The following is an 18,861-nucleotide window of genomic DNA, read 5'->3' on the forward strand; positions in this document are numbered from 1 at the left end:
TGTTTACAGGGTAGTTCCACCACTGTACCTTGATTTCTATTAACAGGAGAGAGGAAAATCTACAGATACTTGGACATCAGGACACAGAAAGTCTGAATGCAGCCCCATAGAAGTAGATAGAGTCACGATCACCCCTGAACACAGACATTCGTCTCAGCTGGAGCCCCTGTGATCTGTAAATTATATCCTAACCTGAGACTAAACTATAAGAAGTTATATTGACATCACATGACTGGGGATATAACGAGCTGTGCACCTGTGTGACATCACATGACCAGGGATGTAAGGAGATGTGCACCTGTGTGACATGACATTACAAGGCATATAACAACCGTGCACCTGTGTGACATGACATGACTGCGGATATGATGAGCCGTGCATCTGTGTGACATGACATGAATGGGGATATAATGAACCGTGCATCTGTGTGACATGACATGACTGGGAATATAATGAGCCGTGCATCTGTGTGACATGACATGACTGGGGATATAATGAGCCGTGCATCTGTGTGACATGACATGACTGGGGATATAATGAACCGTGCATCTGTGTGACATGACATGACTGGGGATATAATGAGCCGTGCATCTGTGTGACATGACCAAGAACCGGTGTTTATTTGCAGGAAGCAAACAATGAAGCTTCCTATTGAATGATAGCAAGCAGAGATCTTGAAAACAGTGAGGAAATTGTATAACATTTTAAAAGCAATTATTTGGTGAAAGTGGACAACCCCTTTAACTGTTTTTAGCAGTCCCACATAGTGTAATGAAGGGACACTGGGGCAGATTTATCAAGCAGTCTGAAAGTCAGAATATTTCCAGTTGCCCATGGCAACCAATCACAGCTCAGCTTTCATTTCACCAGTGCTCATGAATATTTTAAAGGGGAGCTGTGATTGGTTGCCATGGGCAATTGGAAATATTCTGACTTTCAGACTGCTTGATAAATCTGCCCCACTGTGTGCATGTTCGACTGCTGGGGAAAAAGAAACCTTTGTTCCTATTCCTAATCGGCAGTCTGGTCCTTAGAGATCAGGCATTTATCACTGATGTGGTGGATTATGGACTATTTGAAATCTCTTTGTCTAATGCCAAAAATCACTAAATGTCTGAAAACTTCTTGTTCTCTATTGAACAATAATATGAACAATTAATACACAAAAGACAATAAATATTCTGACCGACCTCCTTGTACAATTTCTGCTTGGCTTTCATCCATCTCCTGTATTTCGTTACTTATGACTGGCAGACTGACATCACTAGCGCGGCCCGGGTATGAGGTGGAGGTGTTCGCCCCCGGACAGTTTTTTTCATACGTGTTGGTCTGTGTATCACAGCTGGTGATATCCATGATACAGCTACTCTGCTCATCTTCAACCTTTGATATAATTGAAAGAAAATACAGCAAGTGTACATAGTACAAATACAACATCTATAAAAGAAGATCGTCTGGCTGCATAAGGGTGAAGACACACATGGCGTTTTTGGGCCTTTTTACTAAGTGCGTTTTCAGATTGTTAAAAACGCATGCGTTAAAAAACGCATCCGTTTTTTGAAAATGCATGCGTTTTTGTCCGTTTTTCATTGCGCAATTTCGGGAAAACTGACAAAAACGCATGCGTTTTCCAAAAACGCATGCGTTTTTAAAAAACGGATGCGTTTTTTAACGCATGCGTTTTTAACGATCTGAAAACGCACTTAGTAAAAACGGCCCAAAAACGCCATGTGTGTCTTCACCCTTAGGATTCCTCGGGGGAGGGGGCACAGTTTGGGATATATATCTTACCTGCATTTCAGCTTCTGGTGTCTTATTCAATAATTCCTTGTTGCAGTTATTATTTAACTCTTTTATTGATTCCAGTTCTTTTTTTGCATTGTCAAATTCTATATCCAAGTTTTCTTTCTGTTAGGAAAAAAAATAAGATTAAACTTTAACATGTCTGGGTCCTTATTAGAACCAGTTTGTGGAGAGAGAAACTCTATAAGGTGGTAGAAGTGAATGCAAGTTGCGGTTCTAAACAACTCTATGGTTGCCTTCACACTTGCGACTACTTTACGTTTACATAGCGTTTACACAAATGTGATGTTAACACAATGGGGGAGATTTATTAATCATGTGGTAGTTTGCACTAAAAATCTGTCTGCACCACATATATAAAGGGTTTTAGACAGTTTTTAGCTTTCCTATGACTAGCTCAACAAAGGGGCGTGGCATTGTGACAAAAAGATCCGTGCACCAAAAATACTGCTGACCGGACAGAATTGTGTCCTCATTTTCTGTCGTAAAGTAAGCCAACTAATAGAAAGCGCAGACAGTCTTTTACTGCACCAGATTTATCACCCAGCACCAGACACTTCTATGAATCTGTTGCAGAATAAGACCATCTAGTCTAACTCTGCTCTGTCTAACCTTTGGACAGTTTTTATAAATGTGCCCCAATGTTAACTTGGTGTACACGCAATGAGGCTCATTTACTAAGGGTCGCGGATCGCACTTTCGTCGGACTTTGCGCCTTTTTTGGGGATTGCACAGCTTGGACAGGTATTTAACAAGTGTCTGTACAGGGATTTTGGCACAGCTTCCATGCGGCACAAATCGTCCAACGGCCCGGACTTAGCACTTTCGTCGAACTCCATCGGCCGGGTATGTTAATGTGCCCCAATGTGTGAATGCAGCCTATGCAAAGTATAATAAAAGCCCAGTGAGAGCATTGGTGGGGAGGGATAGAAACAAGGGTCTACCTTTGGTGTAACTATGGGACCTCTAGTGATCTCCACAACACAAAACCTCTCAATTGCCCCATATGAAAGAAGGGCTAGTGTGATGATCGGCCGACACTTCAATGGGGCTGTATGACAGCTGTACTGGAAAGCTTCTGGAAGAGGCCAGGTATGCACAACAGGACTTCCAATAGCCTTTGGATTCCTGTTCTCTTGATCACTGGTGACAAATATGCTTTAGGATAACCAGGGCCAGATTAGGACTGCTATGGCCTCTGGGCTGTATGAATATTATTGCCCCTACAAGTCTGGAATCACTTCCTATATATGGTACTAGAATCAGCTTCTTGGGGAATGGAGGATGTGTCCCTTCTGCTTTCAATCTGTGGTTTCAGGACCTTTGAAGGACCTTCAAAAGTCCTGAAATGGCTCTTGTGTACATGTGTATTGAGAGCAGGAATATATGTATGAGGATTTCAGTATAAAATTTGGTGGGTGCTTGGGTGGACATTAGGCCCCTAGATGGCCTGGGCCGCAGGCTACCGCCCAAACCGCCTATATTATAATCCCCTACTGCTTAAGGGAAAACAATCTGTGGTTTCAGGACCTTTGATGGACCTTCAAAAGTCCTGAAATGGCTCTTTTGTATATGTGTATTGAGAGTAGGAATAGATGTACAAGGATTTCAGTATAAAATTTGATGGGTGCTTGGGTGGACATTAGGCCCCTAGATGGCCTGGGCCCCAGGCTACCGCCCAAACCACCTATATTATGATCTTCTATCCTATAAACAGGTGATAGGTCTCCTTAGTGGGAAAACATCAAAGATCCTGAAGTACATCTGCATCTTTGTTTTGGTCTTCCGTAATTTCCAAGATGAAATTTGATTAAATGACTAATACTTGATTAAAAACGTGCATCAATAACTCTACCTGCGCCTTCCACTCCGTAAAAGCCTGCTTGTGCTCCTGCCGCAGCGCCAGGAACTTTTCCTCATTTTTTGTTGCCTTTGCCCTCTGAAGCTCATTATCTCTTTCAAGGGTCTGCAATAAAATTAATTATCCAAAAAATAATCAATACCACATTAATGAATTCTGATGCGTTTTATGTAGCTTGGACCTTTTGTTTCGAACATGCTAGAAGTGCCACACAGATCAGCGATAATGCGCTATCAACAATAATTTTCATAAATTAACAGAAAGGTACTTATAGTTTAGCCAACAGGAAAACAGGGGGAGTTCCGAGAGAAGAAATGGTAATAAAAGGATATAAAAACACTTGCCATTACTCAGATTCACTGCATGAGTTTTAATGTGCTCGCAGGGGAGAAAAAAAAATTCTAATATAAGACATAAGGCAGATCTGAAATGTAATATAAAGCAATGGGTAATAAATGAAATTATTTTGCTGTACTTATTAATGGAAGGCAAAGCGTAATGGTTATATGAACTGTCTACATAATGAAACATCCATGTTGGCACGTTCTATTGCACTTCCTAAAACATACGCCATGTGAAGACACTTGTGAAGTGCTTTCCTAGCAATGAAGAAGAAGCCCTTTATCCCTGCGTTTACTCAACGCTAGCATCGCTGTCACGTTGATGAATGGAGGTAATTCTCTATGAATCAACAGTAACAGTTCACACACAATTCAGGTTCTTCTGGAATTTTTTACTTTAATCATAATTTTTTTTCTTCTCTCTCTCTCGGCTGTAAGGATAAAAGGCTTTGACTCCATGACAATGAACCGATTCCAACCTCTAACAAGACGTAAACAGCACTCAAAGCGGACAATGGCTGTCAATGGATGAAACACTGGATCAATTATATTTATGGGTCTAGGCTTTTATATTTTTGGATTCACATCAGAGCGGCCAGTCAAGGATGAAATTATAAAATGTAACAAACTTGTAACTCGCTATTTTGCCTTTCTTTGACCAGAAATGACTAAGAATGTTCGTGAAATAAAACAGTTTTAACAATGTTTTTCTTTTTCGGTGGTTGCTTGATAAAATCACTTTAAGTGTCTAAATGTCTTTTTGCATCAAAGAAAATGTACTTATAAATCCAAGCAACGGTGACTGTGGTAATCTTCTTATATTTGTTATCCATGGCCTCCTACCTTCTTAAATATACTTTTAAATGATGCTAATGGAGGTGTTACCACAGCCCCTCTGTGATGTAGCTTCACAGGTTGTCACACTGTCTATCCATGCCCCCTGCCTACTCAGCACGTCCCCCCCTGGGAAGTGGGGAAGGGCAGGGGGAGTGCTCACTTCCCCCCTGTGAAGTGGGGAAGGGCAGGGGGGTGCTCCTGCACAGTGTAACAGCTTATGATGCAACAGCAGAGAGGGGCTCTGCTAACAACTCCAAGAGCCCTCCTGACTCTTTAGCATAATTTGAAAAGTTGATTTTAGAAGGAAGAAGGTTATGGATAATAAGTCTAAGTAGATTACCACAGTTACGGTGCCTGGATCTATGAGTAAGTGGTTTATCATGATGGATTTTGATGGTAGATGAACTTTAAAGGGATTTTCCACTTTCAGCAAAAAAAAAATTAATATTTGTGTAATGAAAAGTCATACAATTTTGCAATATACTTTCTCTATCAATTCCTCATGGTTTTCTAGATCTCTGCTTTCTGTCATTCTATAAGAAGCTTCACTGTTTAATTCCTGTCTTTCGTCATGTGATGTCACACAGGTGCACGGCTTATCTTATCCCTGGTCATGTGATGCCACACAGGTGCACAGCTCCTTATATCACAGAGAGTAATCAGAACTATGTGTAATAACAAGCCGGGCAGCTGTGTGACATCACATGCCCGGGGATCGGTATTTATCCACTGCAAGTAAACAATGAATCTTCCGATAAAAATGACAGCAAGCAGAGATCTAGAAAACTGTGAGGAATTTCTAAATAAAGAATATTGGAAAGTTGACTCAGAGATCTTTTCATTACACAATGCCCGAATGGAGCAGTATGGTACCGCACGTGTGCAGCACCATATGTGCAGCCATTGCCGTCTATGGGGGACGTATGTACGGCTGCAAGCTTCTGGCCATGTGAATGCAGCCTTACTGCCCACTACAAGGGTGCAGTATATCAGTTCTCTAGATCATGGTCTGTGGTGTTAACAGATCTATATATTTTGAAAAATGTAATGATCACCTTGTAATCCTCCTTAAGTGCAGACAAGTGGTTTTCCAAACTTATGATGGTCTGAGTATGTCGCTGCAGTAAATTTCGCATGTTGCTCAATGTTCTTATATCATCCTTTATTAAGAAATAAAACTATTATTAGAATTATCTGCACGGTACATTACATTTTAAATAGGTTGTCATCTTAAATGTGTTACAAATTAAAGTTATAGTTTCAATATACATACGATAATGTTTAAACAATAAAGTGGTATTATTAGGCCCTAAACTTTCAACTACAAACGCAGTGTAACTAAACACAGAGGGAGAGTACGCCTCCATGCCATGTGGGTGTGGAGGGGGCATAGAGGGGCGCGGCAGTCGTTCGAGGGGGCGGCATGGGGTGTTCCCGTGCCTGCATTCTTTTGCAGGTCCAACCTGGCATAGTTTAGCTCACCAGCCATGCAGGGGCACCAGCATATGATAAATCTCCCCCTGAATGTATAACTGCTGTGATAAAATAGCTAAAAATAGGGAGACAAAACTTTCTAGGATTTTACCTGCTTTCCTTCTTTCATACTGGCGTTTTCTTCCATAAGTTTCTTGTTTATTTCTGTCTCCTGCCAAAGGATATATGACATAAACAATACAAGTCCATGATCATAGTCCATGATCCATTGGCTTCAATTGACTCAACATAACGTCTGTATTTTTTCAAACACATTTAGTAAAAGTTAAGTATTTTTTGTTCTGAATAAGTTCAGAAACAGAAGTTAAAGGGACACATATCAGACAAATATATTGTTATCGTTTTACAAGGGCTCAGTGAAATAATCTTCTGTAATTCAACATGTCCTACTCCAAACAGACTCCCTAAGTGTCTCCCAACAGGAAGAAGCACTATGAGAGTCACAGATCTAACCAGTGATTGCTGGGAGGACTCTCCCATTGATTCCTGTAGTGGTGGAAGAAACCAAGAAAGTTCAGTGGAGAAAGATTGTGAGAATTCATAATGGAGCAGCAGTGGAGCAGGGATAAGCAATGAGTTACTAGCGCCGGCGTATGATAGAGGTCACTAAGCCGGCGACCTGGTGTCGTTTTGCAGAAAATCCTGCAAATACACACATTATAAACATAACAACATATTTACAGAATCCAATATAGAATTTATGATTATGGGCTTGGAGGTTTATATTGGATTATGTCAATGTGTTACATTTTTAATGGGTGTATACCTGTATAAATGGAATCATGTGAATGCCAAGTACATGCCCTGGAAAAGCCATCGAGGGCGAAACCCTGGGTCAGGCTGATTGACTTGCCGTGGTTTTGAATTTCTGCAGGTAATCCACGAGCATCTCTGCACTTTAAACCTTTATGTAGAGCTGTGACAAGCTGAAAGCGGATAGAAAAGTGGAAGATACCCTGACAAAATTCAAACAGCATTCAGTGGTTTCAGTGTGAACGTGGCCCTTCCCTTGTTGTTCTACTGCTCCCGGTGTGGATGGGATATATTCTCTTGTCGTTCCTCAGCTAGGACAAAAGGAATGTGAGCGCAAAGTGGAATATCTTATTTGCAACTTTTGGAGCTTCTTTGAGGACGTTCTCTGAGGGATTGTGGCTCTTCCAATAAGCATCCCAATATAGTTTGTACAAATATTTAAGCACCTTTACCAAAAGCTTTCTATAGCTGCAAGTAAACTGGTACAATCCAATGAATATGATCAGGAAAAGAAGGAGGGGGGGGGGGAGGAATTAGCTCAAACATCCACTGCTAGTGGTGGATAGTCCCGGTAATTATGATGGGACCCCTCACTCCAGAGTATCGCACCAAAACAGTGCCACAAAATAACACAATGAGAACCAAAGTTACCTTCCCAGAGGGAAGGAAAAAGGCACTGATATGATACACAATTTTAGAAATGTCGAAAATATCCTTTATTAATACAGCAATACATAATGCTATTAAAATCTATTAAAAAAACCATGAAAACAGCAAATGTGGCCTCACTGTAAAGGAGGTCCACAGGATACAGTGTGGTACAAGGTGGTAGGACACAGAAACAGAAACGGTGGTCTACCGATGGGCAAGGTGGAACTATATTGTATATGTATAAAAGGAGACAACGGTAGCAGACAGCATAGACGTTGTTCATGAACAATGCAGATGTATACAATGAACAAGAGGTGCTTGGCGAATTGTGTGTTGTCACACCAAGTACCCTTAATGGGAGCTACCACTCCTTACCTAGATCGTGAATGTGTTCCACCGCCCGGGAAGACCACCTCCCCGACGCGCGTTTCGGCTCGGGCTGAGCCTTCGTCTATCTTATTTGCAACTTTTGGAGCTTCTTTGAGGACGTTCTCTGAGGGATTGTGGCTCTTCCAATAAGCATCCCAATATAGTTTGTACAAATATTTAAGCACCTTTACCAAAAGCTTTCTATAGCTGCAAGTAAACTGGCAAAATGTCCAGAAGGAATTTTAGATCCTTCCTCCATTTATGTTAAACCTATGTCTTTTATTTATTTTTTTATTTATTTAGGGACCCCTAAGGTGACAGATCCTACAACATGGCATACATTGGAGGCATTCGTTTAATGAATGCTTCAAATGTCTCCAATAAAGCAAAAATATATCAAATAAATATAATAATAAAGGAGAGGGAATAATTTATCTTTGGGAATCTAAATGACGAGACCCCCATTGATGACAGGACCAAGGGTGTCATTCATCCATCTTAATGGTGCAGAAGGGTGGGCATGCCGGGAAATCACTATTCATCTAACTCTCCCATGGTCCGATAACACTGAATGACAATACAAGCAGGGCCCCTAATCCTGTGATCAGTGGGGGTCCCAGGAGTCAAACTCTGACCAATTGAACAGTTTTACCCTATTCACTGGATAGGAGATAACTAAACATCATCAAAAGATCCCTTAAACTGCAACTACATTTTGGACACAATTACTAAAAGCAACCAGGGAATATTTGATATTACACTTAGAGGAGACGAGTCCATATCCGGGAGGATGATGCATTTCTCCACCTTGACTTCTCACTATTTGTTAACGTGTCCTTAAGAACTTAGAAAATGTTCTTGGCAAATATCTCTCTGGGAAAAGAAAAGATCATTTTTCCCTTTCTAGGATGAAAGAGCCGCTTTAAACATCCAAACAATTACCAGAGCCAGTTTACTGTGCAGACTCTATGGCAGTGATGGCGAACCTATGGCACGGGTGCCAGAGGTGGCACTCTGAGCCCTTTTTGTGGGCACCCAGGCCTTCACCCCAACACAGAGTCTGCCAGCTAGGACTCAAGGTTTTCTTCTGTGATCCAATACAGCCCAGGACGTGCCATGCTCAGCGCTATTTGGCTGCCAAGACTAAAGGAGGAGCAAGAAGGTGTGGATAGAGATGGATTGTTATTGGAGCTCCTGCTCTGGGTCCCCTGATCCTTCCTCTTCAGGGCACCCTGGAGGGAAGTTACAATCCAAATTTCTCCATCTTTCTATTGTATTGGTGAACTCAGGACGCCAATACGATTAAAACCTGTGATACTGCGTAAATGGTCATGTTGGCACTTTGCAACATATAATTGGGTTTTGGTTGTAGCTTGGGCACTCTGTCTCCAAAAGGTTCGCCATCACTGCTCTATGGTAACATAAGCAGATACATTAACGGGAAGGATGCAATCAATTTGTAAGGAGAACTATTAGAAATATGTTGTATTCCACATGGCGCTGAATGCCTGGGATTCTACGGGGAGAGGCATGACATTCATTACTAGACGTACCGTATGAAGCCTTTCCTCCAGCTCTCGCACATGCTGCTCTTTTTCAGCAAGGCTCGTGTTCTCCGCATCCGCTCTTTGCTTGTAGGTCAGTTTATAGTTAAGAAAGTCAGAAGACAGATTCTTTAACTCCTTCAAAACAGACAATGTTAGATATCAATCCCTTTTATTATATGTGAACAATTGGACAATATATCTATTCTAGGACATCTAACATCAGAATTCCACTTAATCTACTTAGCAGTAACAGGGTTTTGGCTTCCGATATCAGGTGATTGCTTGTGGTTAAGTTTGTCGGGCCCCTACTTATCTGATTTTTTGACTTTTTTTTTTTTTTGCATGTTTTTAGAGAAATAATAACTATTATTAGGGCTCTTCAACTACTACCGAATATATTGTGGAACTCTGTGCAGGGGGTGCAGTTGTGCCTGTGTCCAGGGGTCTGACGGGCGAAGAGATTTGTACTATATATTTAGTTTGTGGGGCCTGATACAGATCGATGGGTCTTTCATTGTGCATAAATAGCAACCATCAGTTAGTGTTACACTAGACCTCGCCAAGTAACTGGTGGCAATTCCTGATAAATTATTTCACCACAAGTCCCCAAATGGATCTTAATGTACTGTGCAGCCTTTAAAACTGTGACATAGGGCAAGTTATGACTTGAAAGTGATGGATGTACATGTATAAACCATATATAAATACAAGTAGTGGCATTAAAATATGATCAAAAAGTGATAGTGGAAAAGGATATTTCTAAACAATTCCTACAAGTAAATCCACTGAATACTGTATAGTATACATAAAGGATATGCATAGTGACTAGCCTGGCAGCTTTCTTCACATGGAGAAACATGTAGCATGCAATAAATAGAAGAAACCAGCAGTGAAATAGTTGTATGAAGTGTACAGTCTGCGGTGTGTGGCCACTAAGGGATAACCGCTTACCTGCTGTGTAGATAGTGTGCAGAAAAGTGGGTCTGTATAGAGAGGGAGCGAGAGAGACAGAAAGTTCTGCAGAATCACAGACTGGGATGGAGAAGAGAAGAGAAGAAGAGAGCCCTTCTACTTCACTATTCTGTGCAGGAGACTTCAGCATTAACAGGTCTGCACACCATCAACTTTCCTGCTAGCTACACAGAGAGAACACAAACTCCCCCTGCTCCCTCCATAGTCAGCATGGAGCAGCACCCCCTCCCCTGTGTAAAACTGTATCTATATGGAGTCAAAGGGATAAGTAACAAAGCCAGGGGCTACAGCTACAGCAGGAAGAGGTTAAACTATGGAGGATAGCAAAACAACTACTGGACATAGTTATTCAAGATAATAGGCAAAGTTCTACATGACAAGAGCTATAGATTTGTAAAAAAAAAAAGATGTGTTTAAAAAAAATTTAAATTGAAACCCCCTTTACTTAGAGTGCATTTATAAATAAACAAATACATATAAAGTACAGACCAAAAGTTTGAAAAAACCTTCTCATTCAAAGAGTTTTTCTGTGTTTTCATGACCATAACAATTGTAGATGAATTGATGTATGAGTAGATGTATGAATTAACACATGTGGTATATATAATTATATACTTAACAAACAATTGTGAAAAAACTGAAAATATGTATTATATTCTAGGTTATTTAAAGTAGCCACCTTTTGCTTTGGTTACTGCTTTGTACACTCTGTGCATACTTTTGATGAGCTTCAAGAGTCTAATGTCCATTCCTTGTGTCTCTTGTGCCTGTTCCCATTTCTTAGCAGTGGTTTCCTAGCAGCTATTTTATTATGAAGGCTGCTGCACACAGTCTCCTCTTACCAGTTGTTGTAGAGATGTGTCTGCTGCTAGACCTCTGTGCGGCAGTGACCTGCTCTATAATCTGAGCTGTTGGTAACCTGCAATTTCTGAGTCTGGTGACTCGGATGACTTATCCTCCGCAGCAGAGGTGACTCTTGGTCTTCCTTTCCTGGGGCGGCCCTTATGTAAACCAGTTTCTTTGTAGAGCTTGATGGTTTTTTGCAGCTGCACTTGGGGACACTTTCAAAGTTTTCCCAAGTTTTTGGACATAATACAAATTCTACCAGTCTGTTCAGTAGGACGATCAGCTGTGTATCCACCTGACTTCTGCACAACAAAACTGATGGTCCCCACCGCAGACAGGGCACCTGTGACGTGAGAACCTTTTCAGGTGACTACCTCTTGTATCTCATCAAGAGAAGCCAAGAATGTGCAAAGCAGTAATCACTGCAAACGGAACCTAGAATATAAGAAATATTTTCAGTTGTTTCACACTTTTTTGTTAAGTATATGTCAGGCTTCTGGGGTAGTGGACCCCCTGGACCACCAAGGACGATGACACAATCCGACACCTTGGACCGGAATCTAAGTGGCACCTGGTTTTCACCAGAGCCCTCCGCAAACTGCAGGCAATCTCGTGGTCGGGGACAGGCAGGAGGTCAAGATAGGTGGCAAAGGTTCAGGGTCAGAGACGGAGCAGGAGGTCAGGGCTGGCAGCGAAGGAGTGAAATCAGGAACAGGTCCGGGGTCACAATGGGAGGTCAATACACGGAAACAGGTCACAGGAAACAGCTTTCTCAGAGGCATATAGCGCAAAGATCTGCCGGGGAATGCTAGGAGAAGCCGGGTTTTAAACAATCCCGGGAAGTGGCCAGCGCCAATCAGCGGTGCACTGGCCCTTTAAATTTGCAAACTCTGGCGCACCCTAGTGAACAGGGACGCGCGCGCTGGGAAGCCAGGACGGGAGCAGGAGCGTGGAGAGGTAAGTGAGGCTAGGAAGGGCCGCCGCCACGGAGAGGGGCAGTATATAATTCCACATACACTCACCGACCACTTTATTAGGTACACCTGTCCAACTGCTCGTTAACACTTAATTTCCAATCAGCCAATCACATGGCGGCAACTCAGTGCATTTAGGCATGTAGACATGGTCAAGACAATCTCCTGCAGTTCAAACCGAGCATCAGTATGGGGAAGAAAGGTGATTTGAGGCCTTTGAACGTGGCACAACCATCTCTAGGGTTTACAGAGAATGGTCCGAAAAAGAAAAAACATCCAGTGAGCGGCAGTTCTGTGGGCGGAAATGCCTTGTTGATGTCAGAGGTCAGAGGAGAATGGGCAGACTGGTTCGAGCTGATAGAAAGGCAACAGTGACTCAAATTGCCACCCGTTACAACCAAGGTAGGCAGAAGAGCATCTCTGAACGCACAGTACGTCGAACTTTGAGGCAGATGGGCTACAGCAGCAGAAGACCACACCGGGTGCCACTCCTTTCAGCTAAGAACAGGAAACTGAGGCTACAATTTGCACAAGCTCATCGAAATTGGACAGTAGAAGATTGGAAAAACGTTGCCTGGTCTGATGAGTCTCGATTTCTGCTGCGACATTCGGATGGTAGGGTCAGAATTTGGCGTCAACAACATGAAAGCATGGATCCATCCTGCCTTGTATCAACGGTTCAGGCTGGTGGTGGTGGTGTCATGGTGTGGGGAATATTTTCTTGGCACTCTTTGGGCCCCTTGGTACCAATTGAGCATCGTTGCAATGCCACAGCCTACCTGAGTATTGTTGCTGACCATGTCCATCCCTTTATGAGCACAATGTACCCTGTAACATCTGATGGCTACTTTCAGCAGGATAATGCGCCATGTCATAAAGCTGGAATCATCTCAGACTGGTTTCTTGAACATGACAATGAGGTCACTGGACTCAAATGGCCTCCACAGTCACCAGATCTCAATCCAATAGAGCATCTTTGGGATGTGGTGGAACGGGAGATTCGCATCATGGATGTGCAGCCGACAAATCTGCGGCAACTGTGTGATGCCATCATGTCAATATGGACCAAAATCTCAGAGGAGCTTCCAGCACCTTGTTGTATCTATGCCACGAAGAATTGAGGCAGTTCTGAAGGCAAAAGGAGGTCCAACCCGTTACTAGCATGGTGTACCTAATAAAGTGGCCGGTGAGTGTATGTTAATTCATAGTTTTGATGCCTTCAGTGTAAATTTATTTTCATGACTATAAGAATTGTACAGACGACTCTTTGAATGATGAAGGTGTACCCAAACTTTTGGTCTGTACTGTAAATACTAGTAAAAAATAATAATAATAATAAAAACATTCTGTAGGTCTAAAAATATCCATGACTTTTGAACACATAAACATTTGGATAAAAAGTGATCAAAAGATGGTGCAGTTCCTAATGACACCTTATACCGAAGTATAAAAATGTTATGGTTCTCAGCATATGGCGATACAATTTTTTCTCAGTTGTATTAAGGCATAACATATCTGTACAAATGTGTGCTTTAAATGAAGTTATGCCTTTGTAGGAGGTGAAAAAATGGAAAAGAAGTAATAATAAACAGGTAAACAGACTTCCAAGCACCAATGTTATATATAATATTATGCAATGGCCTATTAGTACATTAAGCAGAACAGATCTATTGCACTGAAGAGAATACAGAATGTATCGGATGAGAAACATTAGGACAGAAGTTAATGAAATGCTCCATGCACTGGAGATACTTTCATCTCTTTGAATAAGTTATAGAGTCTTCGGTCATAAATATTGTGCCCTTCTCCGGCTCGGCCCTCTCTCTTCTCTTCCAGGAGTAGTCTGTTTTCTATCTCTCTCTCCTTGAGTGCTCTGACATCCACCCAGACGAATAGCAGAGGTTATGAACGCTGTTTGACGATAGTATCAAGAATTCTGCATAATGCCACAGTGGTAACCAAGCATTTAGTGTAGTAATAGTTTTATCTAGCCACAAAGTTTGGTCTGTTTAACTTTTCTCCACAAAACTGGAATTCCATCTTATCACAGACCTGCGGCTCAACTGTTCTGGACAAAATCAAATAATGATATAAAGAAAAACTTAAAGAAGAAACTTCATAAACACTGGCTTCAGGCTACACTTAGTACAAGCATTACCTTTACACGTGAGTGTGTAAATTACAAGGGCGAAAGCGATAAAAATGGGGATTGTAAATAAGAATGTAAAGGCTGAGAAAGAAGATCTCAGAGTTATGAAGTTCAGTTTTGTCTTTAATCTTACTATGTAAAAACTGGGATTGTGTATTGTTTTTTTTTTTTAGCTGTAAAATCCCCCATAAATCCATATATACTCGAGTATAAGCCTAGTTTTTCAGCACAAAAAAATGTGCTGAAACCCCAAACTCGGCTTATACTCAAGTAAAAAAAAAAACAAAAAAAAAAACCTCACCTTTCTGGCTCTCCGTGCTACTGGTTATATATTGGGGTAGGGGGCTGGCTATATACTGGAGCAGGGAGCTGGCTATATACTGGGGGTATGGGCTGGCAGGCTATATACCAGTGATGGCAAACCTATGGCAGGGGTGCCAGAGGCGGCACTCAGAGCCCATTTTGTGGGCACCCGGGCCATCACCCCAGCACACCAGACAAGACTCAAAGAATCTTCCTGCAGTTCCAAGCAACTTAAAAGATGCTGCTTTCAGTCATATTTTGATACTTTCTTCGCTACTTGAGACTGTAGGAAGAGGGAGATTTAGACAGGGTTGAATTATTTTAGGACCTCCTGCTGGCCCCACGATCCTGGGTACAGAGGGACACTGGAAAGAAGCTAAAATGATGAAAATTTTCCATCTTTCTACTGTGTTTCTGTCCTCAGGAGGTCAGTATGATTGAAAGTTGTTGAACAGGGAGCAATAAGTTACTGCTTTAATTTTTGGCTGGCACCTCGCAATAAATAAGGGGGGTTTTGGGTTGCAGTTTGGGCACTCGGCCTCTAAAAGGTTCGCCATCACTGATATATACTATGGGGCAGGGTCCGGCAGGCTATATACAGGGGAGGCTGTGACCAATGCATTTTCCACCCTCGGCTTATACTCGAGTCAATATGTTTTACCAGGTTTTTGTGGTAAAATTAGGGGCCTTGGCTTATACTTGGGTCAGCTTATACTCGAGTATATACGGTATATAAAATTTTGTTAAAATTAACAATATTAATAGCATGGATTTCCCCAAATGACTTGAATGAAATCTTTATCATATATATGACAGAAACCATGGAGAAGTGGACATTTATATAATTTAGATTACTAGAGGTAGGTCATTGATAAATAGATTTAAAGAGGTTTTTCCAAACGATTACAAACGTTTATTTGTGAAAACTGTACAATATAGAGGAGGCTCTAAGATCCTGTGGGCACCTAGTGCCCAGGTACAGGATAAGATAAAATTGGGTTTACAGGTTCGTTATGTTATCCTCAGTAGTGGATTATAAAATAGGCGCTTTGGGCAGTAGCCCCGGGCCCAAGCCTTCAAATGGGCCCATGGCCTCCCAAACCACCCACCACATTTTATACTGAGAAGGGCTTTCACCCATGAAATCCTCATACAACTGTTCCTGCTCTCATTACACATGTACGCAACAGGCATTTCAGGACCTTTGAACGTCCTCCAAAGGTCCTGAAACCGCAGATTGAAAGCTGCAGAAGGAGCGCATCCTCCATTCCCCAAGAAGCTGATTCTAGTACTAGATGTACTATAAAATTCATACAGCCCAGGGCAGTCTTAATCCGTCCCTGGTTATCCTAAAGCACATTTGTCACAGTTGGGTCTGTATACTCTGCACACCCGTATGTTGCCAAAGTTGGTGTCTAAGGTGGTATCATTAATGGCGCAGGTTATAACTACTATAGGTACATTTCAATTCCAGCGCTTGAGTACTGCATTACTAAGAAATTTTAAACATTTAGTAATTATGGTGTGTCATGCTCCTGATGCAGAGATGACTTGTGCACAAGGCCTTAGTCTTCAAGGAAATCTTCCATCAAAATCCATAATGATAAACCAGGGACATTAGATCCAGGCACTGTGACTGTGGTCATCTTATTATATTTGTTATCCATGGCCTCCTTCCTGCTAAAATCCACTTTTAGAATTATGCTATTGAGTTTGTACTAGTTTTGGTGTAAGAAAAAACTGAAAAAAAGTACTAAAAAATAGGGCTTGGGGGCATTACCAGAGCCCCTCCATGCAATAGCGTCTCAGGTTGTTACACTGTGCAAGATCATTTTCCTCCCACTGTGTGAGATTACATGAGGCAGAGACAGTGTAACATCTGTGAAGCTACAGTACAGAGATGCTCTGGTAACACCCCCAGAGCACTTCAGGCTCATTAACATAAGTTTAAAAGTTTATTTTAAAAGGAAGGAGGCCATGGATAACAGATATAAGAAGATTACCACTGTCACAGTGCCTGGGATCTATGAATAAATGCCCCAGGCTTATTATGATGGATTTTGATGGTAGATTTCCTTTAATACATCAGCCCTAAAGTGGGTGCGGTGACACCAATGGCGCACATCCATTTGAAACAGATAATCAATCACCCAGCATGCTATTCTCTTAATGTACCTTTTTAAGCTGTTCTATGTCGCTCTTCTTTTGGTTAATTTCGCTGTTCAGCTTTTTGTTGTTTTGAATTGCAGCTTGAACTGAAAAAAAATAAAATAAACAAAAGTCATGCATTTATCCTAAACAGCCCATTATTCACAGGAAGTTTTCTTAACGGGTTTGTTATAAAATACTCGGTATCTTACTTGTGCGCCGGCACATGATAAATAACCCCCACAGTGAGCATGTTGTATATTGGTGTGTTTTGGGTTGCTTTTTGTTGTCTCTTGGCACCTTTATATGTACAATGTGCTGATTGTGAATGCAGATAGGACACTATGTACAATCTGCTCAGCTCATCCTGCTCCATAACATGCTGCTGCAGATAGGAAACTACGTTCAATCTGTTTAGCATCTCCCACTCTATGACATGCTACCTGCAGATAGGACACTATGTACAATCTGCTCAGCTCCTCCTGCTCTATAACATGCTGCCTGCAGATAGGACACCATGTACAATCTGTTTAGCATCTCCTGCTCTATCACATGCTGCCTGCAGATAGGACACTATGCACAATCTTCTCAGCTCCTTCTGCTCTATAACATGCTACCTGCAGATAGGACACTATGTGCAATCCGATCAGCTTCTCCTGCTCTATAACATCCTGCCTATAGACAGGACACTATGTACAATCTGCTCAGCTCGTTGTGTAGATAACACACTATATACAATCTGCTCAGCTTCTTCTGCTCTATAACATGCTGCCTTCATATAGGACACTACTAACAATCTACTCAGCTCCTCCTGCTCTATAACATGCTGCCTGCAGATAGGAGACTATGTACATTCAGCTCAGCATCTCCTGCTCTATAACATGCTGCCTGCAGATAGGACACTGTATACAATCTACTCAGCTCCTCCTGCTCTACAACATGCTGCCTCCAGATGGGGCATTATGTACAATCTACTCAGCTCCTCCTGCTCTATAACATGCTGCCTGCAGATAGGACACTATGTACAATCTACTCAGCTCCTCCTGCTCTATAACATCCTGCCTGCAAATCAGGCTGCTATTTAAATGCACCAGTTTCCCTTTTAAGCAGTACATCCTTCATACTTGCATACTTGTATGTTACAATATAGTGAACCTGCTAAATTCTAGTGACTCAGTTGCAATGACCAATATAACTGGTTGTCATAAAGACACTTCTATATCTGCCCCATCTGTCTGGGTCTTGTACAGTGTACGGTGTGGTGTCACCTGTATGAAATGCACAACGGGTCCTGCCTGGCATCAATGTGTGAACCTCTGCAGTGAGAAACGTAGTAAAAGTAAACCGGCTGTAAAGTGCTGGCAGATTCCATTATGAGACATTAATTAGGTTGAATAAAACCCATGATGAACAGACTTCATAGAGCTCAATGCAGTTTTACAATAGAGGATTTACCCGTTTGCTCCAGCCTTTCATGCGCCTCTTTTATCATTCCAAACTGCTGTGTCACATTTCCGATGCATTTTTTACATTCGCTGAGTTGTTTGATGTGATCTTCCTTCGCTAATACGTGCAACTGTAGTTTCTGCTCCTGCATGACAAATGGGGAACTATTCATTATTATTACTATCACTATCATCATATCACTATTCATTATCAATGCAAAACTAGACCCAAAAATTATACAACTTTAACCGGTTCAGGACCAGAATAATTTGCCACTTTAGAACCAGACAAAATACTCAGTTTTTTAAAAAATTTTGTACGTGTTCTCTTACTGGCTTTAAGTCTTACTATTTTTTTGAGCTAGCAA

At 41.6% G+C, this 18,861-nt stretch overlaps 1 protein-coding gene across 3 annotated transcripts in view; it reads right to left on the reverse strand.

Annotated features, from left to right (window-relative positions):
* CCDC73 (coiled-coil domain containing 73) overlaps nucleotides 1–18,861 on the reverse strand; it is a 67,652-nt gene that overhangs the window by 11,559 nt on the left and 37,232 nt on the right. For all 3 annotated transcript variants that reach the window (XM_072118607.1, XM_072118608.1, XM_072118606.1), the window contains exons 8-15: nucleotides 18,504–18,639; nucleotides 17,076–17,155; nucleotides 9,663–9,791; nucleotides 6,428–6,487; nucleotides 5,898–6,002; nucleotides 3,659–3,769; nucleotides 1,792–1,908; nucleotides 1,191–1,383 (exon numbers count right to left, since the gene is read on the reverse strand). In XM_072118607.1, coding sequence (XP_071974708.1) covers nucleotides 1,191–1,383; nucleotides 1,792–1,908; nucleotides 3,659–3,769; nucleotides 5,898–6,002; nucleotides 6,428–6,487; nucleotides 9,663–9,791; nucleotides 17,076–17,155; nucleotides 18,504–18,639 — 931 coding nt within the window. The remainder of the gene's footprint in view (nucleotides 1–1,190; nucleotides 1,384–1,791; nucleotides 1,909–3,658; nucleotides 3,770–5,897; nucleotides 6,003–6,427; nucleotides 6,488–9,662; nucleotides 9,792–17,075; nucleotides 17,156–18,503; nucleotides 18,640–18,861) is intronic.

The sequence above is a fragment of the Engystomops pustulosus genome, chromosome 7, assembly GCF_040894005.1.
Source record: "Engystomops pustulosus chromosome 7, aEngPut4.maternal, whole genome shotgun sequence".
NCBI classification, from domain to species: Eukaryota; Metazoa; Chordata; class Amphibia; order Anura; family Leptodactylidae; genus Engystomops; species Engystomops pustulosus.